The following is a 22389-nucleotide window of genomic DNA, read 5'->3' as shown; positions in this document are numbered from 1 at the left end:
TTCGTATAAATACACTGAAAAGAATATAGTGGAACTGAAGAGACGTACCAGACAGCCACAAGTGCCTTCTATACTGTATGCATGCAGTTTGTATGTACTGAGAGCATACTTGTAGCTCAGATCACCAGATTATTCAAAGGTCTTTTTTCAAGCTGCTGTCATGCTCTGTTTATATCCACAAAAAGTAACGCACCACAATATAACATGTGATCATACGCTAGGGATTTGTGTATAACCCAAGTATTCGGGAAGGCTGCAATCAAGTGACAAATGCCCTGACGGGTGTAAAGAGGCAAGTAGACCAAATAGCTATGTAAGAAGGCAGGCTGAGGTGGTTAATGGGTCAAACAAACACAGGACTTTCCCCCACGAGATCAATGTTTAGAAAGGTGTGAGCTTTGGGTGAACTTTTAGTTATTTTAAGGGAAGCCATCAGCATGTTTCTTTTCCTGAAGACAACCGACATAGCTTTTCTTGCCTAAACCTTACCTACATAACTTCACATTAAGTAGCTGATGTCATTTATAACGCGCTAATTTGTTAGATATCATGCGTACCGTTATATAAGGTTACATTGCAGTGGTGAGGTTAGAAGTTGCATGTTGTAATATGGTTGAGAACTAAAACAGTTCAGTAGTTAACAGAAAAAAATGTTTTTTGCTTTTCAATTGTGAGGATTTGCTTTTTTCTCACTTTGTCTTATGTGATAGTAAACACTTTTACTTTTTGTTTGTTTGTTTTACTGTTGGTTGGACAAAGCAAGTAATGTAAAGACATCACCTTAGACACAATCTTCTCACAAACCAAGTCGATTAATTTATCAAACTGATGAATCTTGTATATAATGAAATAAAGCATGAAACCCTCACACTATAAAAAAAAAGTCCAATTTTAGAAAACGATGTCATGTGCCATAACAAAAAGTACGGTCATTTTTGGCACAAACAGCCATCAGAAATAGACTTGTCTGTCGGACATTGGAGCTGGATCCCTCCTCAGTTGCTCTTCCTCAAGAGTGTGTTCATATGCTTTGAGGGTGCACAGTGTGCCTTTATATTGTCAAGCCCTCTTAAGCTTATTGGAGTTTGTGATATTGGACTTTAAGATTGAATTGAATTAAACTGAACTTGTACAGGCCAAAAGATTTATTGGTTTTGAGCAACAACAACAAAAAAGTTCTCCATGAGTTAACCTGCAGTTTTTCATAATTAAAATTTAAAGTCGGAAAAACAGTTCCTTGCTCGTGTTATCATATTTACATAATCATATTGCCAAGAGTATCTCATCAGACAGATATTCATATGTTCAATTTTACCATAGCTTATTATCAGAGGAAACCCTGCAGATGCTGCAGAAAGCCAAGGCTTGTGCACAATCTCAAAAGTCATCCCTAATGTATTAACTGACATCAACAAAGATTCAGAGTTTCCAAATGCATTTTTTATCGTTTAGCACCCCTTTGAACTCTAAAGCAAATCTTTTATCTCAGGGATAAAAACAACATCTACACAACCAGGCCCACACTAACAGAGCACAGCAAAACAAAAAAAAAAAGAAAAAAATAGACATCTGACCCCAAAGTAAACGCAGTCCTTTGAAAACCTGCCTGTGTCTCTCCAAATAAGCCACCCTCGGTCTGCACATTTGTTCTGCTGACTTTACAAAGCTCACGTCTTGCTTATTCACAGGTATGACTCATGTGTTGTTGAGAAGAAACAAAATCTAATCAAATATAGAAAAAGGTTGGTAGTCGGCATTACAGCGTACATAGACGGGGTATGAAATGGCAGAGTAATTATCGTTGACCTCACAGTTCTTAGTTAATTGGCGTGCAGACCCCTGAAGGACTGCAGCTATGGAACAGGAAAAACGGGGAGAGCAGCGGGCAGCAGTGGTTATGAAGAGAAAGGAAGGGGAAAGAGGAGTTGAAGAAAAGAAAAGGTATGGAAAGAGAGTGCAATCGCGGATACGGTGAGGTCAAAATGAGCAAGTTAAAGGAGCTGAGATGCACAGAAGGGTGAAATTGTGTGGAGGTAACAGAAAGAGATAAGGTAAAGGAGCTTGTGCATCATGCATCTTGCTGTGCTCAGCTCGGCGGAAAAAAAGCACGCACTTACATCTGCATGCTGTGGACTTGAGCAGATGCACAGACAGAAATAGCTCTGAGAGGTAAAAGAAGGATACGAGTCCATCTAGGGCAGGATGGACGCAGGAGCATTTCTGCACTCAACTTTGTTTGGCTGTGGTAGACGTTTTCAGAGTTCTAATGTGTCCTGGTGGTTTGATTTCTCATCAAACATTCAGCCTTTCTTTTTTAAACCTGGGCTTCACAGACAGCTCTTCCTGGAGATGATGTGTGTGTGCTCTCATCGGCTGATTCGCCTGAGACAATCTCTGTGTGACGGTGTGAATTTGTTATATGTTGTTAGGTGTTTATCCACAACCTCCTGACCGCAGCCCAAGGGGATTTGTGGAAGCTGCTGCCAGTGTGCTATACTCTATATCACTTAAATTGCGTATACGTGGCCAACACATACAGTGTGACCTTGATATTGAGTTAGCGTGTGTGAATTGCCCTTTTACTCAATGAGGCGTGGTGTTGTTGCGTGCTGTTTTTCCATATCATGTCATTCGGCAACAAAGATGAGGAAAAACTATAAAGTGTAGCCAACAGTGAAAACATGCACTGGCATTTTTTTTAGAGTTTGTTCTATTTTGCTTCTTTAACATGTCCCCTTTCTGGCTAAAAAACATTAAAAAAACACATTTAGGTTTATTTTATTTCAGATTTCTGTTCTGAAAATATATGCTAATGTAGCATTATTAATTAGATAATGCCTAGTTTGCATATTTAACATAAGATTTCAGAAAACTAGTAATACAAAAAAATAATTGTGTAATGGTGTGTGTCTTATTTTTGGTCTAAAAATGTATGGAACATTACAATGCATATGTTTAGAAGCTGTTCTCTCAAAAAGAGGTTTTCCTTATACTCTGAGCCAACAATCTGAGCTCCAGTGGTGCTTGCATACATCAGTCTATGTATATTGTGAAGGTTTTTACATATATTATTCATAGCCTGATTTGTATAACATTTTAATCCTAAAAACATAACAATAGTTTTCATAAGTTTTTATGGCTGTTGCAAGTGTTTTCTGAATTATTGAGAGATAAAAAGAGATATCCAAAATCCCATCAGTAAAAAACTTATACTCTAATGTGGCAACAAAGGGCAACAAGAGTTTTGAGCCTGGCTTTATCCATTGTTCAGATTTCTGTTCTTGAAATGTATTCAAACTAGTGCATATTTTATTAGATAATGGTTCAATTGCATATTTAAATATACGTTATCAAAAAACTTGTTATATAGAAAATGATTGTCTTATTACAAGTAATCAAATTGGGAAGTTTCACTGTGGTATCTATTGGTTAAAAATGTAACCCCATTCACCTGTGCTGTCTCTTGAAATGGGAAAACAAAACTGGCGCTGGTTAGCATGAGATGAGATGTGGCAATAGTAAATAAAGGAAAAGAGAGCAATACAGAAACAAGACAGTGGTTTCCCACTCTGTTTTCCTGTTTCTCTTGTACACACAGACACACACACACACACACACACACACACATTCTGGCCATTTATCACTATCAAATTGATGATTTGTATCTCCTCATCAAAACATCAGCTGACAGTAAGGGGCCCATTACAGATGCCAGTGGGCCACCTGTCCTCCACAGGGCTAGTAAGCGAAGGCAGCGTGAGTTTAACCTTCAGCTAAAGCGTAATGAAGTTTGACAGTGCTAAGCAGCCATGCTTCCTCATTAGGCATCCCAGTGCCAGCTTGCCGTGGTCAGGGTCTCTCCTCTTGGCTTTCTCTTTCATCTCTTAGCTGCAGAAGCACAAAGCCCGGCGGTCTCCTCATTAAACAGGCTTATTGCATTAATTCAGCCCAACATAACACACTGAGCTGGAGCTTTTCCAAATAATCCCCCTCCCTCATTTCTGTTTGTTGCGAACAGGAAGCCGGCTGCTTCGACCACTGGCTTCAACTGAGCAGACTGATGTTGGGAATGTTTGGACTCCTTTCAGATGATGAAGGCCTCCGCTCACGCTGCATGACATTAGCTCACAGTTACAGTGACAAAATGCTGCCAGCAGCTGAACCGCTGACCTGGACAACATTTAAACACCCCTCAACACCCTCACCATACAAACACACTCACACACACACACCTGTTAGCTGAGGATAGACTGCAGAAAGACCCTTCACATTAGATTTGGCTGCATTGAAGATTTCAGAGGGGAGGCAAGGGACAACCCCTTCAGTATTAAGAACATGTGCATTTGTCCCCCTCAATAAAAAACATGAACACAGTGGAGGGCATTTACTTTGACACAATTAAAAAATGAAGTTGAAGCAGAAAAGGCATAAATTAGTGCATATTAAATCACCAAAATTCAGCAAATAAAGCGTTTGATGCTCAAAATTTTCTGGCGGAGGACCCCCATGTGTGTATGTGTCTCATTAAAATTGCTGCATTTGTAAATTCTGCATTGCATCATCCAGTAACACTGCACCATCGTGAAAAGAGATGTGCACTCTTCAGAGGTGTTAGTTGCATTTTGGTTGTGGTGATGTATCAGGAGAAAGGGTAATAATGAAAATGGTGAGAAACTGACCTCAAGGTAATGAAAAAAATAAAGCAAAGACTGGCTTGAGCCACAATACATGTCCCTGAATTGTAGTTTTTTGCATTTGAATTTTACTGGAAAAAAAAACTAAAAATGATGATGTGATTGTTAATGGGGTCTGTACCAAACAAGCATTTTCGCTTCCACCCAGATCATGATTTGTAGGCTGGAGCATCTCTGTAGCACCACAATACTTCATTTCTAAATGCATGTTGTGACATGGTTTTACTTGTATCAAAAAGTCGCAGCTCCTGCAATTTTGATGAAATTTTGATCAGTTGTGCAGCCCTCATCTTAACTCATAGTATCTGCCAATACAGAGTACAGGTCTGAAGTCTTATCGGATAGAGAGGTAGATTTGATCTGTGTTCCTCACTGTGTTGATTAGGATCTTTTTCATGTAAGGTTAACATTAGACTGTGGACTGCATCATAACTGAATTTGAAAAATGATCATGACTGGGCAAATGACAGCAGAAAATATTTGACAAAGATATTAACAAAGCATTGGACCCTTTATGGCCAATACCTGATTAGCTTACAAAGGTCAGTACTGGGCCTAATTGCAGGTTCCTAATTGAAAGCTGCTGCCACTCCGTAATGGACTGATGAGTTTTCTGATACGCATGCTGGTAGGTATTGTAGACATTAATGAATAAGGTTATAATTTTAATGAGAAAGCAAACTATAATCAAACATTACTTGGGGTTGTTATGACTGGTCACTTGAGACAAACAGAACTGTGGTTTCTAACAGTCCTTCAGGAAGCAGGGACCTCAGGAGTAACTAAGAGGCTCCAGACTGAAAGTTGAAACAGATTTGTATGTCTATAATGCGACTGTGGTAATATTGGCTTTTTGGGTTTGGATGAGAGCTTGTTATCTTTGGACAGATGGCCAGTCACACCTACTTTCTTTGTCTCTGAAATGTTGTAAAATATGAAAACACCCAGTTTGAGACACTGAGACAATTACGATGTGAGATGCTTTTGTCTCTTTGTATTACAGTTTGCTTTAAATCAAATGTGTTCACTAATTGCGTGGGAGTGTTGTACAGAACAATTTTCCACAACAATGCAAACACAAGGCAGCAACTAACAGTTATTTATTGCACTGCATCCACTTTTCATAATGCTGTGATTTGTGGTGTTTATAGTGTGGTTTTGTTGTTTGGCTAAATGTTTTTTTTTTTGTATTGTTGTATTTTGTGACACAGCTGACTTCTTCGGTCACAGGAAGAATGTCAGAATTTTTTCGGAAAATTAAGTAAAATCCCTAATGTTATTGACGTTTCAAGTTACAGATGTGTTGTTTACATCAGTAAAATACTGAGATAACAGGGTAGGTCTCACAGGATGTTATTTAGATATTGTAAAATACAGTGTGATGAGATGATTAACTCTTGTATACATATGTGAATACACCTGTAGCGTATACTGTTATTAAGTGACAGACTGACTGTAAATACACCAGCAATGTCCTCAGCCAGACTTCAGCACCATGAACAGCACTGTGTGTTCAGCAGTGTGGGCTGACAGCTCCAGGGGAGATCCTGGACAGCTTATCTTCACTTTGGCTGCTCATATTGACAGCTCATTTATCTAATCAACCCATCAGTCAAATTAAAATCCACCCCAGTTTAGGGGTTTTCCAAAACCTTAAGGAATGTTAAGGACCCTAAAATAGAAAGAATGTAGGCCCCTTAGACACTTATCATGTCCCTAAGACCTTTTTTGTCCCCTTCCTTTCAGAAAATATATCCTGTCACAGTGTTAAGTGCAGCTATGAAGATAACTGTCACGTTTTTTATATGCCTTCACTGCATGTTGTGGATATAGCGACAGTGAACTATCCTCTAAGCCCCTTTCAAGGTCCCCTCCGCCCCTGCACCCCGCTATAGGAGGCTCTTAAAGACACTTACCTGATGCTGCTTGCATCCAGCCGCAGATCTTGTACACGGTGGAGGTGCTGAGCAGGAAGAAGAGACTGAAGCAGCCGATGCAGGTGACAACCAGCATCATGGACATGCCGATGAAGAAGGAGGCGGCCTTGAACGCGGTGGAGGGGATAGCGGCGAACTCGGTGAAGCTGCCCTGGCAGGCCAGCTCTCTGGAGATGCCGTCTCCGACGCAATAGTGAAAAAGGCCGAAGTAGCCGGCCTGCGGCGTATCCACGCCATCCCCAATCCAATAGGGCTGTGAGAAGATGGTCACGTTAACAATACCGAACAGGATAGTGAAGATGGCCCATAAAAGTCCGATGACACGGGAGTTGCGGACGTAATTGGTCTGGTACAATTTCGCAGCTTCTGCAGATGGTAGCATTGATGCGGCAGATCCAGGTATCATTTTATGCAATCCCGAAGACTAAATGAATGTTGCGATCTCTCCGAGCATAAAGCGAGGACTTGGCATTTATCGCACGAACCGTTTTTTTTTTTTTTTTTTTACAGAATCATCCCCCCAAAACAGCGAGAGCAAGCGGAGGATCTATACCCGTGCAACTGCAACACAGCAACATCTGTCAGGCGCGATCAAGTCATGACGTCGCATCCTAAAGCCAGGCGGTGAACCGAGTGAGGAGCGAAAGCAGAGAGCTTGAACCCTGGATATGAGCGAGAACTCTGACAACTCAGCGACTACAGCTGCAGAAAAAAGGCTCCTTCCCGCTTGCTCCGTCTAGCCGTCAGACGTGCACATCGCTGCCGCACTGTGTCGCTCACTGCTGCCCTTGGAAAGCCTCAAAAAAACCTCCGAGTGAAATTTATTATTCACCCCGATCGCGGCTATACGCATACACGATGCGTGCAGCAAAAGCCCAAATAAAAACAGCAACAGCCTATAACAAACGGTTTGTGTTGTGTCTCTGAATGGGGTCGCATCCAATAACACATTAAAGGCCTGTACTTACAAATTAATGCAGCCAACCATAATAACCATTCACAAAATACGACGCCCCCCCTTCAGGGTCGTTAAACGGGAATTTATTCTCCGGTTTATGACAGCATCACCGGGCTGCCAGTGATGCTGGGAGTCAGAGAGGGAGGGGCACAGGCGCTACAGACGCAGAGGCAGCTCGTAATGTGCGTGTCTATTCGTGCAAACACACACCTTCTGGATAACGCTGCGTCAATGACCACAAAGCTGACGACATATCCTAAACATGCTGAAGGGGAAAAAAACGGGCTGGAATGCGGTCAAAACAGGATAACAGCTTCCGCCTAAATCTGTGGCGAGTGGTCCTCATGTCAGTGTTACCTGCCGCGTTAAAGACGCAGCCAGCACCTCTCGGCTTCATAGCGCGCTGCTTTGATGCCAGGAGGTTATGTAACACTTCATGAAACTGCACATGTTGCCCTGGAAAGGAACAGACTGAATACACTGCACAGCACAAGCACTGAATAGACTTTTTTTTTTTTTGCCTATAAGTAAATTAATGGGCACCGTCTATATCAATGTTTTATCAGAAATCCCAGTTCCAAAGTCATTAATCGTCTTTCTCAAGAGTGGAAGTCAAAAATAAATCATCATTTGAAGAAAATAATGCTTCTTCTGGCACATTTTCTACTTCTAGTAATAGTGGTTGTTCATTTGAGTAATGAATTTAGGCTACAAGTGCTCAGCCTATACAAAGGTTGCAAATAATGATTCTTTTTATTGCAGTGTCTGTCTTTTCAATTAATCGATTAGTTATGTAGTCTATAAATTAAGTCAATTTGTTGTTTGGTCTATAAATTGCCAAAAAATGTGCAATATTATGTTCATCGTTTCCCAAAGCCAAAGAGTCCATGAATGTCTTGTTTTGTCCACAACCCAAAGATATTTAGTTTAATGTCACATAGGAGTGAAGAAACCAAAAATCTGTAACAAATTTTCCTGTAAAATTATAGTAACCCATGGCAGCTGTGTTGCCAGCATCCTCCTGTCATCTTACAGTGTCACTACTGTAAATGACTTCAATAATATAATACAGTTAAATTTATTAAAGTATTCTACGGTAGAATATGAGGGTCGCAGTGTAGTATTGGCACCAAAACGCATAAAGATCCACAGTTTTTTTTCCTCTCAAAAAACTACATTATTGTTCAAATTTTTGCAATATTTTTGTAGCAATTTGTTACAGTGATATTCACATCTAAGTAGCTCAAATCAGAAAACTAAATACTCAAACTGATTAATCTATCACATAAATTGGTGATTAATTTAATAAATTATAACTAATTGATAAATCATTGCAGTTATAACCTACTGTTGCAATGGTTATACAAAAGAATATAAAGTAGCTTGCATAAACCATTTACTAAATCTGACTTAGATCTTATTGCAATGCAACCAAAAGAGGTCATCAAAGATTAAAGACATTTTAATAAAAATATCACCCTTAACTCATCATATTATGAGCAATTAACAGTTTCTGACCTTAATCACATTTCAGAGAAAGCCTGTCCTCTGCAAGCACACCATTAAATGTACCCATCACAGACTTTGAGTTCTGCTTGTGAAACAAACGAGAAATTTTCCTCCAAACCTTTTTGAGCAGTGCCATTATAACTGATTATGACTATAATGATTTATGCCTTAAATCCTCATTATTTCAGCATTATCAGTCTGTGGTGTTATTTCTGTGTCAGATGCATTGTGCTTAATTTGTCCCCTTGATGGCTACTCTGCCTGATGCCAGTTGCTCATGGATTAGCGCTCAGAGGATTTACTGTTAGAGTTCAAGGCTGATTTTTGAAAGCACAGATGGATTAGAGTCCATTCATCAGAGTGAGAAGAGGCAGTAAGTTCATGACAGCAGTGCTGTCGCTACACTGAAATATCTGTTTCATAATTTGGTTTACTTCTAAAAATGCAAAATACATGCAACCCTGTAGATGAAGAGCAGCAAACAATGAAACATCAACATTCATATATGATACAACACAAATGTATGAGCACAACCTAGATGTGTGTAGGCTATTGATACCAGATATATCGAATAATTGAATCATTCTGATGTTTGTGTTTTGGTAAATATTATATTTAAATGATGTATGATGAGATGATGTACATCTGCATCGGTGTTTGAGATAAAAGGCAGCATAATGAGGCTCTGACATTTCAGTTTTTACATATTTAATTAGAGAAAAAAAGAAAACTTACACTATCTAATACAATCCAAAACAATAGCTCTTTTATGACTCATATGTTCTGATTTGTTGGTCAGACAGGTGTTGATTCAGTACTGGTTATTTTAAGGCCATACAGTATGATGATGCTGTACTCAGTGGCGGAGTGTAACTAAGTATATTTACTCAAGTACTATTGTTCAGTTAAATTTTGAGGTACTTCTACTATACTTGTGTATTTCCATTTAATGCTACCTTATAATTCTACTCCACTACATTTCAGGAGACAGTACTTGTTACTCCATTGAATTTATATGATGACATTAGTGACTTTACAGATTCTGATTATTAAAGCAAAATGCAAATTAACAAAGAAATTATGATGCATTATTGTGGATGGGACTACCCACGTGGGCGTATTATGAGACAATGGGTCCCTGGACACATATTTGCAAAGGACCCCAACACCTCTCCTACATAGGAGCAAGACACACAGACTTCAGGCGTTTTTGTGTCTATTTGTGGTTGTAATGCATCTTTTTTGGTGGTAATTTTTTGTCTTTCTTTAGTTCTTTTGTGTGTCTTTGCCATCATTTTCTGTCTCTTTGTGGTTGTTTTGTATCTCTTTTTAGTTTGGGTCTCTTTAAAATAATTTTGTGTCTCATCTTATTTTGGTAATTTTGTTTCTCTTTAAGGTTATTTTACGTATTTTGGTCCTTTTGGGTTGCTTTGTATTCATTCTGTCTTTTGTGATTGTTTTGGGACTCCTGACATAATTTTGTATCTTGTGGAAGTACACTAGTCTTGCTTAAGGTACATTTATGCCCCCTTTGTTCTGTTGTGTTGCTCTGTAGTCCTTTTGTGTCTCTTGTGATGTTTTGTTCTCTTTGTAGTGGTTTGAGTCTCTTTGATGTAGATTTATGTCTTATTGGGGTAATTTTGTGTGTCTTCAAGGTATTTTAAAAAAATTTTTGGCCCCTATCCTGCAGTGGATAAAGTAGTTAAAGTAGTTAAACTACAAGCTTCAACATGAGTGATGCTAAGGCTGCACATTAATGCACCACCAGTGCTTTAATATACTGTATATTTTTCTGAAACAGGCTACTTTGCAAAATGAGTACTTTTACTCTTGGCTCTTTAGTTAGCCTATAATTTGATGCTAATACACAAGGACAGATAAGCGAACGAGCCTACCGGGTAGAGGCCCAGGAGCCTGAAGTGTAAGAGGCCATGGCCTTCACTTGCAAAATGCCACTCAAATTAACGAATACTGACCAGAAAGAGACCCAAAATTACCCCCCCCCATTTACTTTGCAGACCCAAACGACGACAAAAACAACTACAAGAAGATACAAAAATTGCTAAAGTGATTACTGAAACAGCTTGACCTCTCACAGTTTATGACCACAATTTATGGATTTATGCATTTTAGATAAGGAAAAGAAATAATCTGCAGACTTCAAAGCAAATGTAACAAGCAACAAAAGCCTTCATAGAAATGTAGTTTAGTCAGAAGTACAATGTTTGTCTTCTAAATGTCATGGAGTCAAAGTAATATGGTCTCTAAGAATAAAAATAAAAACTCAAGTAAAGTACAGATACACAAAAACGGTATTCATGCTGCCTTTATGTGCTCCTCGGAAATATCGTATTTACCGTATTTACGAATTACAAGCACATGGACAAATTTTGAAGGTACCTCAGTTGCAGAGTTGTGACATTTGGGTGACGTTACAGGGCAGCAGAAATGGCGGAAAGCATGGAAAAAGTGTATTTCATTGTTTTTTTTTACTAGTGTGATTGCAGCTACTTTTAGTAGTTGCACATTTGTGTAGCTAGCTAAGCAAAATTAGGTAATTATAATGGTACGATATTTCCGAGGAGCACTTGAAGGCAGCATTAAGTATGTTACTGAAGTACTCGGCGCTGCTGCTGGGACCGAGGACCAGGAGATATAGTACAGCCGCAATGACAATCTGGGGAAAAAACAAGCTACGACGTATTTCCTAATTATGCAGCAGAGAGGACTTTTTTCGTTCCAGTCAAATAAACGGGAGTCTTTTAAGGAATCCCAAAATGTCTTCAAAACGGAGGTGAGTGTTGTCAAACCTGCTCTTGGTGTTTAGGTTTGGCTCGTGGCATTAAGTTGGGCTAATTTTAGAAATGGACACGCTAACGTTAGCCCTGTGACTATCATGAGTGCAAGTACTAGAATTTTTTAATGAGAAGCAAAAAGGGGAAACAAGCAGGGACGTTTATTGTAGGCCAACGCCAAACGTCGAAACTATTAAACGTCGAAAATAAAATTCAGATGGAGTTTTACAGTAGCTAACTTTAGCCCCAAACGGAGCTAACAAGCACAGGTGAAGTTAATTAATTTTAGTGAGGCCTCCTCCCACAGTCAATTAGCCTAGTTATTAATTGCACCTGTGGTTTTCCTGCCATGTAAAATAATAGAAAGCTCATTTTATTCCATCTATGTGGTGTTTAGTAATGTAACATTACAGTGTAACATGATAAGCTTATTTGACTGGTGTGACTAATATGTTAGCTATAATATATCTCCACAACAACATGTCTCTATTAGGCTATCATGTCCAAATAACATATCACCTTACAATATATGGAAATTACTCTTTAAGACCACATACTAGGACCTCAAACAAAACCAGACTTTGCTCTAAATGTCTGGACTAAACCTTCACTAAAACATTGCCAGGCTTCTGTAGTGGTATTATTCAAAATTTTCAAGTGTGAATGTCTTCTTCTCTAAGATGAGCTTCTGAGATGAGAAAGACACTTTTTACTGTTAAAGGCCGTTTCAGAAATAGTCTTGTTAAAATCCAGTGAGCTTTTCTTTTGAAAATCCAATGAAGGAGCTTTATCTCAAACTGAGTGCTTTAAGTATTTGATGTTTTCTCTCTGGTACTGTGAGCTCTCCCACTGATGCTCCTTTTTATACCACATCTTCTCCAGCCTTGCTCTTCCCTCCTCCTTTGGAAAAACTCCTTCTGGAAACTCTCCTGATGGACCTTTTTCAGAGCAGACTTTTTGACTTGTCACATCAAGTAAAGCACAGGTGATATTGATAACATTAGTGATGGCTCAGTTACATTAAGTGTACCATTAAGCTACACAAGGAAGCCAGTATGCACCATAACAGGGTCTTCCAGATGTGGATTACAGCAATCATTAACCCTTAAGAACTGTTTGGTGTATTTTACATGCTTTTCATTCTTTATTCTTTGATAATTTGGGCTGTATTCATGCATATGGTATAGATTTAGGCAAGATATGGTTATTTTTGTTTTATCTTGGAATTTCCAGCTCAGCTCCTACAATAAGTCCAAAATACACTCTGTAAACAAAATTGTTACATGCTTCCTGTTAAGTGCAAAACATGCGCCATTAAAACCTCATTCAAACTGGAATTTCTGATCCCACAGCCATCAAAGCACAAAAACATGTTGTTTTATTTCTGGGTGTCATTGTGGGCTTTTGCCTGGGAATGGGCTAATTTTTACTATTTTCCACCTGATGATGTCTTTTTTTGAATTTGTTTTAACCATATTTGGCATATGGAGAAAATACATGCTATTTCTACTAGTTGCACTGTCACAACCACTGTTGCTGCAAACCATTGACATATCCCAGGCTGTGATAATCAAAAAAGCTTCTTATTTGCATGTAGTACATTTAAAAAAAAAATAATAATTTTTTTTTACATTTTTTTAAAATCTAAAAACATAGTGGCTCTATGACAAAAACCCAATGAAAGTAGAATATCATATTAATGTGTAATATTTTTTAAAGTCAAATTTCAAACACCTGTTCTTTTCCCTCTGACAAGTTGAAATGTCCGCTGTAAAAAATGTTGGTTTCCTAACTCCACAGTGTCACATTTGTTGTGAGACTGTTGTAACAGTCCCTGCCATCTCTCCTTCATGACCACAGTCTTTGTCGTTCTCCTTAGTTCTTGTTCTTCATAGTTTTCTTCATGCCCACCACCTCTTTCTTTTACAGCAAACAAAAACTAAAACAAAAATGTTATCATTAATTATGAAACATGTTCCCCTATTTCCTTATTTTCTCCTGACATATCAGCAACACTTTATTAGTTTGCATTATTTACCTCGTTAAATCAGTTTATAACTTTGACTGTATCTACAATGTCCAATTATTTATAACAACAACAATATGAAGGCATAAGATAAAATGTTGGCTTCACCAGATAAAATATCTGCTGGTCCAATTAAAAAATACCCCTTACTTTACTTTCTCTGCTATCTCTTTCTGTCATGATGATTTAATATTAATATAACAATACTGACATTAATTAGAGAATAAAAAAGTGAAAAATGGTTCCTATTGCTGGTATCTTATTTCCACTGGTCTGGTGGGTGAAATTGGTGGAAAAAGCAGTAAGTAATTGTTACATCACAATCAGGACTGCAACTGATGATTAATTACTTAATAATGTGGTGCATAAAATGTCAAAAAGTAATGAAAAGTGTCCATGACAGTTAGATTAAGCTCAAGTTTACACCTTCAAAAGTCCGACAAAAAGCCCCAAGTTGGAGATATTCAGTTTAATCTATTAAAAAACAAGTAACACTGGCAAAAAAAATCATGTTTAAACAGCTTTAAAGTTGCTAAATCATTTTCTGTCAGTTGACTAATTGATCAACTGATAAATTGTTTCATCCCAAATGTCAAGTCATTCACTGCAGGCATATCTAGTATCTAGTACATAACCTAATTTTCTGCATGAAGATGCTGAAAATATAAATGTCATTGCTAAATGCGTTGAGGAAATAATGCAAAGGTTTTTCTTGTTTTTGTAGAAATTAAAGGTCTCTCATTTACCAGGAGGGGGTGCTATCGCTTTGCTTTCTAAATTTACATCACATTTCCACATTTCAGTGTGGATCTGACAGAGTAGTGTGCAGCTAGCAGGTCTTACTTTTTCCAACAGATTTCCCTTCTTATAGATTTTGTACATTTATATATTAAGAATTTCAAGTTGGTGTTCAACAGGTTTTCTTACCAAAACTCAGGTTTTGAACACAAAAAATCCCTGCATGATTTACAGTGATTGTAGTGCATTATCTGTCCACCAAGGGTCAGTGTAACCTAACATTAGACTGTGGTACAGGATGGTCAGGAGATAGCATCTAGGCTTTACTCTCTCTCCTCCATATTACTGCACCAAAGATATTAAATAATATTAGTCTATAAACACAGTCTTCCTGAAATTATGTCATACTGTGTTTTTAGCTCTAGCTTGCTGTTGTTCAAAAATGCTCTATAAGATGACCTATGATGTCACTAATCTCTAGTAATCTGTTGTCTGATCCCTGTGAGAGTTGAAGCCCAGATATAAAGGCCATGCCTCTCACGCGCTGTGCCCTCTGGACCACAACCCTCACTAAGCTTGGTGCTGTGCTGAATGATATCAGAACAGAATAAAGAAAGTATTTGAGAATCAGCTTTAGCTTTTGTGCTGCATGGTGATGACCAGTGACACAGAGCGGATAATGATGGTGTTACCAGCTGAAGTTGTTACTAAGTCACTGTTTACCATCATTTAACAAGATTTGGGGTCCTTCTCTTTCATTTCTTTACATCTGTCTAAGTTTTAGCTCTGCAAATTCGTTAGATTTGCCTGGGTTTGGCTAATGAAAAAAAGTATTATCACACTTGCTTGGGGCCTCCTCAGCCGAACTGGATTATTTCAAGAGGAAAAAGCCACTGGACTGAGAAGAGGCCAGAGAAAAGACAGACTGCAGAGTGTGCTGTGACAGTGAATTGGTCAATGTTTTCCAGAAAAACCGGGAGATTTTTTTGAGGCAATGCCGGGACAGAAGAGGGAACGATGCCTGCGAGAGTTGAAGAGAAAGAATGGTTGGTAGAGGATGAGAGAGATTTGCCTCCATGAATTTTGGGATGAAAGATAGGCTTGTGTGTGTAGTGTGTGTGTCAGTGTGTGTATGTTTGAGAGAGAGAGAGTGAATGAATGCCAAAGAGAGAAAGCCTGGGTGTGTTGAGATAAGCATGGGTCGTTGGGAGGTTGTTGTTTTCCGGGCACAGTATGCGTGTATGTGCATGCGCTTGTGTAAATGATTGTCTTCATGTGTGCACATAACGGTTGTGACGAGTTGTTGAGTAGTGATTTGGGACAGCAAACAGTTCTTTTAGAAATGTCGACCCTAAATGGCGCCACTCTCGATAAGCGTCTCCCCTCTTCTCTCTCTCCCTCAGCCTGCTGCTCTTTTGCTTTTCCCCAGATGCTATTTCTTCTGTCAGAATTAAGTGATTACGTGTTTCAAAGTTTTTCCACTGTTGTTTACTTGTAACTTTTTTTTAATGTGGCCAAAAGTCTTTCTTATCTTCTTCATGCTTGGAAAAATGCCTGTTTATAATGTCTTGCTGCCATGCAGTCACAACTCACTCCACCGCATAAACCCTGTGCTAAGACTCAATTTGCTTTTCTGTAATGGTGGATGGCAAAACTATGTGGGTTTGACCATCTGTTGATTTGTATTAAATTTACAAGGAGGACAGCGAATCTACTTCACTATGCTGGACAGGAATTTACAATCTGGACAGTGAACGAAATCTTTTAAATTGGCAAAGTAAACTTACCCATACCACAGTGTTTAAGGAATTGCTGGAACTCGTATATATAATTTATATAATTAAGCTGAAAACAGCCAAAACAATTAGTGACATTTAACCATTCAATAGATGACTCATAAAAATAGAAAATTAAAAGAACAAAGTGTGGAACTACTTTTGAAAATATATTATTGCTGTATCTTTAAATGTGCATGTTTAAAAGAGGTATGACTAGCAAATATGTGACAATTTCTCTGAATTGAATCACTGAAATGATTGATGGATTATCAAAATAAATTTTCTGTTGATCAACTTATTAAGTATTTCACTATTTGTAACAACTTTAAGACCATCCATTAAGCCACAGTTCAGTCTAGACCAGTCCATGTGATTATTTCTCCTATTTAAAGTTCAATCAACGATTCTAATCAAATGCAATTTTTGTCAAATTAATTGAATATGTTCTCATGTTCTGATAGCTATCTGTGTGTGCTGAAAAAACATCTGGTGTTCATACACTGCCTTGGCTCTGTAAATGGGTAACAAACAAAGTAGCTCTAACCGAGACACGCAACACTATTCCAGTCAATCAGCAAGGGGGGGCTTTCGTGCTTGTGCACAGGCCAGGGGAAAGGCACTGTGTACAAATAATGGACATAGCCTTTTGTGAAGCCTCTAGTTTAACATTTTGACTCCCAAAGTCTTGTGTTTTTTGAGCTAGAAATGACCTGGGGTGACTGTATTTGGACCACTTTAAAAAGGGTGACTTAAATAAGAATTCAGCTCTGTACAGTTGTCATGAATAGGGAAATTTCTCCAAAACTGTTTCTTTTATGGGGCTGTAGGCTGGTTATGCTGCAAAGATGGGCATTTTATGTGTGTCTATGGGGATTGACTCTAGTCGACATTCAAGGAACTGCACTTCTGTGTTCGTTTTATTTTTCAGCCCCAGAGGTTGCCACTTGGGCAAAGACCATGGATGGATAAAAAGAAAGACAGTAATGGTTAATGTGGCATATGCTAACATGGAGAACTCTAAAGTCCATAGTTAACAATCTTACTCTAAATTTGCTGACTCCAGATTCGCCTTTTAGGGGAAATGGACATAAACAAAAACATAACATATAAAAACATTATTCCTAGATTTGTTGTTATCCAGATAAATGTGAATATTTATCATGTTGTAGAATTTTGGTTCGAGCCTCCAGCCATAATTTACAATAATTTCTGATTTCCAAAGGAAATAAATGCTGAAATCTGTCAAACATGTTGATGGATATCTTCTCTTTTATTTAATCTTGTAGAAATCAAATCTACTCAGTGAGAAAAAACATTCATTGATAGTCGTTGGCAAATCCTATGTATGTGCATTTTTTTCCTTTTTCCCCTCATTTAAATTGGCTTGTGGTGTTGGTGATGCTAAATCACCACCATCCTGCTGTGTGCCGACTCACAGCCTCAACGCCTGAAAGGGCTGGTTGGATTGTGAGGAAGTTTCCGGACTTTTTATTTCCCAGTTGAAAATCAGTCTTGTCTATTGTAGAGGTGACCCCCACTGAGTCACACAAACACTCCCTCGCAGACTGTTTACCATCACAATGCTGACACTGGCACTTTCCCTCGCTGTCAGGAGGACTCATATTTATGTATTTTCATTGTAATTACATGGCAGTGTTTTTATATTTCCAAAATGCCCTTGTTTTCCCCCACTGGCGCTTTTCATCCACGACCGCAGATCAAACTGAGCCTCTGCCAACACTTTGCTTCCCCGAGCCACTGAGAATAAAACCCACCAGTAAACAAAAGATAAAACACCCAAATGAAAGCTGGAGAGGGAGCAAAATCAACACAATGAGAAGGATTGTTGAATAGTGGCGGGAGTGTGTGTGTGTGTGTGTCTGATGCTGGCTGGTGTTGGAATTTGTTGATTATAGAGTGGGAAAATGTATGGTTGTACTTTTGTGTGTAAGTGTCTCTCAGTGTGTGTCTGCAGTTTAGTAGAATGGTCTGCATTGTTTTTAAAGCTTGAAATGACAAATAGTCTAATTAGCATCTCTTCTAGTAAAATAGCTCCTGGAAAAGTCTTTGCATTTGCTGGAAAATTGAAAATTCATTAAATGAGCTTAGACATTTTTTTTATTCTCATTATGCTAAGAAAATTGTGATATTCTATATTTTTTGTATTGCAAGGAAACCCAATGAAAAGACGAAAAGCAACTATCCAAAGCCTTATTTAGCCTATTCTTCTGCAGCAGAGCCCAATTATTGTCCAAATCACAGCATCACATCACAAGGCTGACATGTCCTTACATAATGACAAACACGGGTGCTGTAGTTTTTTTGTTTGCTGTCCTGCTACCATAAAACATCACTGAGGGCTGATCTATAGTTGTATGTAGGCTCTATGCAGAGCTAGTTGGCAGTGGAGTCTCTAAGCCATGTTGACTTTTTTATGCGCTTCAAATAAAAGGCAAAGGAGTTAATAAATGTTGATCAACAGTTGACATGGTGAAAAAGAGTTTTACAAATGTATTTTTGCACAGACTTTCTCAGTTAACATTTTCTTGATTTGGTCCATGTTCACTGAGAAAAAAAAGCAGCCAGAAACATAAAGAGCAAATGTTATGATTACAAGCAAACCAATCCATGTTGATGTGGTCGGAGGGTTTGCGTAGCCATGAGGTGTGGTAACATGTGATGCCATTTTTCTCATAGACTTTCAGTAGGCACATTTTTTTGAGTGTCAAACCCTGCAAAATTACTATCAGAACTTGATCCATTCAGTTTGATAACATTTGAATAGTCCAAAAGAGGTGCACAATTAAATAATTTTATCCCTGGGGAGTGCTAAACTGGAATTATTGTTGTCCAGCAGAGTCCCTAGTGTGCTTGTTTTATGGGCCTCCATGATGCGAAACCTGAGCCGATCATTCAGGTAACTTTATACGCAGCAGTTGAATGTGTTTGGCTGCATGCACCATTGAGCAAATTTTATAGGAATAAGCAGGTCCAACCTCCAATGCTGTATTCAGTTCTTTTTATACATTCATGGTACACATATACACCGTGCCTACAGTATAGATTCAGCGCAGAAGTATTAACCGACCTTATATCAAAACACACCAAGCAGTGGCAAAATTCAACCTGTGGTGAGCTGCCACACAATGGCTATGGAAAGCTGCAGCAGCTCCTTCAAGCTGCAGCCGTTTAATTTTTGGACGTTTTGCATCAAAATTAAAAGTTGGGGATAGTTTAACTTTTAGCTGCAAATTGCAGCCAGAGAGTACTGGCAGCTTATCAGTGAACAGAGTCCTGTGACCTCTGTGACATGTTGACCTATGTTACATAGAATTTCTTACTGCCTGAAACACATAAATACACCTCCGGGCCAAAAATGTAGTTATTGAGCAAACTGCACTTTGATGCTTTGTGGTGTGTTTTCAGTGTTCAAGCCCTGAATCCATTGCTGAAAACAGCCCCCGACAATGCACAGTATTTACTTCTGCTTGAGTAAATTACAGTGCACAGCTGTAAAATAAAGTTAATATTTGCCATCTATTTTTTAAGATCTGTTATTGGAGCAAATGGGCCTCAATTTGTGCCACAGACAGTAGGGAAGTTTGAAAGTTCGAGAAATGGACTAACTTCTTTGGTTTTGCTCATTATATAGGATTTGTTGACAATACAAAAATGCTAGAATATGACCACCCTCATCCTTTAATTGACTGACAATGTTCATATCATAACATGTACCAGTGTACAATGTGTTAAAGGGTCTGCAATCTTCTACACTGTCTTCTGGGATTGATTTGGCAGGATGTGAAGTCTGGTCTGTCTCTGCATTCCCAGTTCTGAAGCTCCACTGTCTGCCTGGAATCGACATGTTTATACTGCACTCATTAGACTGATAAGGCCCTGCATCATACTAATGAGCGCTGTAACATCTGTGAGAGTTTGCGTGCCTGTCAGTGTGCAGTTTGGTTGTATAAGCGTGATTATATTGTTGCAGATTTGAATTTGAAGCATTTGTATGTCTCAAAATGGATAAGGGCACATTAAGTGAAGTCATTGGTTCTTCACTGGTCCTGGCTGATCATTATAATCCACTCCTCTAAGGACATGTCTTTGTAAGGGACATACATGAGAATATGCACACTGAGCTGTTTTATCAGGAGTTTGATACCATTCATTAAAGGATGAGAGCTTTCAATTGCATAATTACAAAAACTGAGCATACTAATAATGCAACAGTTTTTAACAAATTTGATCAAATTTCCTTTTGGGGGGGTGTTAGTAACTCTTCAAGGTACAATTCCCTACATTTCTTTCTAAATAACCTAAGTACAAGGTGTGTGTGTGTGTGTGTGTGTGTGTGTGTGTGTGTGTGTGTGTGTGTGTGTGTGTGTGTGTGTGTGTGTGTGTGTGTGTGTCTTATGACGTACCACTAGATGGCATCATGAGAGAGGCCTTGTCACCCCAGCGGCTCTGTTTTGTTGGCAGAGTACAAGAGGGTATCTCCATAGGCACACATTTTATATGTGCCTAAACTGTCCTAATATATTTGATACACTTCAGGCTTTTTTGTGTCAGTTTAATGTATGAGTCTAATATTGTGTCTTTATTTCTTTCCCCTATGTCAATACACAACATAAATGGGAATTATTTTTTTTGTTCTTGATGTAACCACAATAATATCTAGGGATGTCTTTTGCACAGACTTTGGCAAATGCCCATGAGGCATGTTTGTGCATTTCCTTTTTGAATTGGGGATGGCACCTAAAACCGTCATTGTAGATGTTTATATTTAAATTTTTATATGTAAAATGGTATTGCCTGTGATAATCTGTGCTTCCATGGACATGACATCCTGTAAAAAAAAGTTTTTTGGTTGGTTTGTTCTTGACATGTTGTGCAGTTAAGTGTCTTAATCCTTGACATGTTACCACTGTCCAACAAGGCTCTCACAATAGCAGTGTTGAGACGTCAGGAATTTTAAACACGGGGAAATTCAGCTAGTTTAACATTTTTCTGTGACAAATAGGCTCTTGAGCAATGAATGTTCCTGTATAGTAACAAATATATGCCCTGTGGCAGTGAGTTGAGAACTCTGTGTGTCTCTCTGTGTGTGTTTGTCCAAATCTGTGTATTGCATGCTTGTCATTGTGAGACAGAACAGGCTACGTTTGCTGTGCGTGACTGACTAAGAGCAGAGCACCAGGAGCAGCCAGCTGTGTACACCCATGGACAAAGGCTGCACATGGAAGATAAATGTTTCACCACACCAGGTCAGATCACCTTTAACATATTTAGACACTTCTTCCTCTCTCTGTCTGTCAAAAGCACTGGTCAACAACTCCCTTTTTCCCCTCAATCTATCTCTATCTTTCTCGCCGTGTCCATCCATACATCGTCCCTCTCAATCCCCCTTCTCACTCCCTCTCTCTCTCCCCTCAGCTCAATCGCACAACACCGGCTCTCTTTTCTTAGCAAACCTTTCTCTCATCCATTATTGAGACTTGTTTTTTTTCCTTGAGTCTCAGAATGAAGAAGGGGAACGGATCTTTTGAATTTTTAATGCCCCCCATGAAAAATGTAGCATCAGTCATTTCTCAACGATACGAACTGGTAAACTTTTAGCAGGACACAACACCCCAAGTCACGAGATGATGCGAGACAAGGACAGAAAAGGGGAGAAAAGCCCCATGGCCACTGATATAGAGAGATGGGGAAGGGCATGGGTGGAGGACAAAAGGATATGGAGTGAAATATGACAGGCAAGTGACAAGGTGAGGTGCTCTTTGAACGCATTATCGACCAGTACCGTCTTAAAAAATACACACATTCATGAATTGGACAAATCCAGGAAAAAAAGGGAAAGGAGCATAAAAAGGTGGACTGACTGAGCGAGTCAGATTAATGTTGACTGGAAAGGTTTCATCTCAGGCATGAGGAGATAATCATATTCAGCAAAT

General features: G+C 38.8%; 1 protein-coding gene across 1 annotated transcript in view; it reads right to left on the bottom strand.

The window, feature by feature from the left end:
* Positions 1-7819, bottom strand: part of LOC121950334 (LHFPL tetraspan subfamily member 3 protein-like) — a 31238-nt gene extending 23419 nt beyond the window's left edge. The window contains exon 1 of the mRNA XM_042496292.1: positions 6611-7819. Coding sequence (XP_042352226.1) covers positions 6611-7037 — 427 coding nt within the window. The 5' untranslated portion in view covers positions 7038-7819. The remainder of the gene's footprint in view (positions 1-6610) is intronic.
* Positions 7820-22389: the final 14570 nt, after the last annotated feature.

The sequence above is a fragment of the Plectropomus leopardus genome, chromosome 11 (genome assembly GCF_008729295.1).
Source record: "Plectropomus leopardus isolate mb chromosome 11, YSFRI_Pleo_2.0, whole genome shotgun sequence".
NCBI lineage: Eukaryota > Metazoa > Chordata > Actinopteri > Perciformes > Serranidae > Plectropomus > Plectropomus leopardus.
The sequence above is the reverse complement of the archived record's forward strand: the minus strand, read 5'-3'. Positions and strand labels throughout refer to the sequence as shown.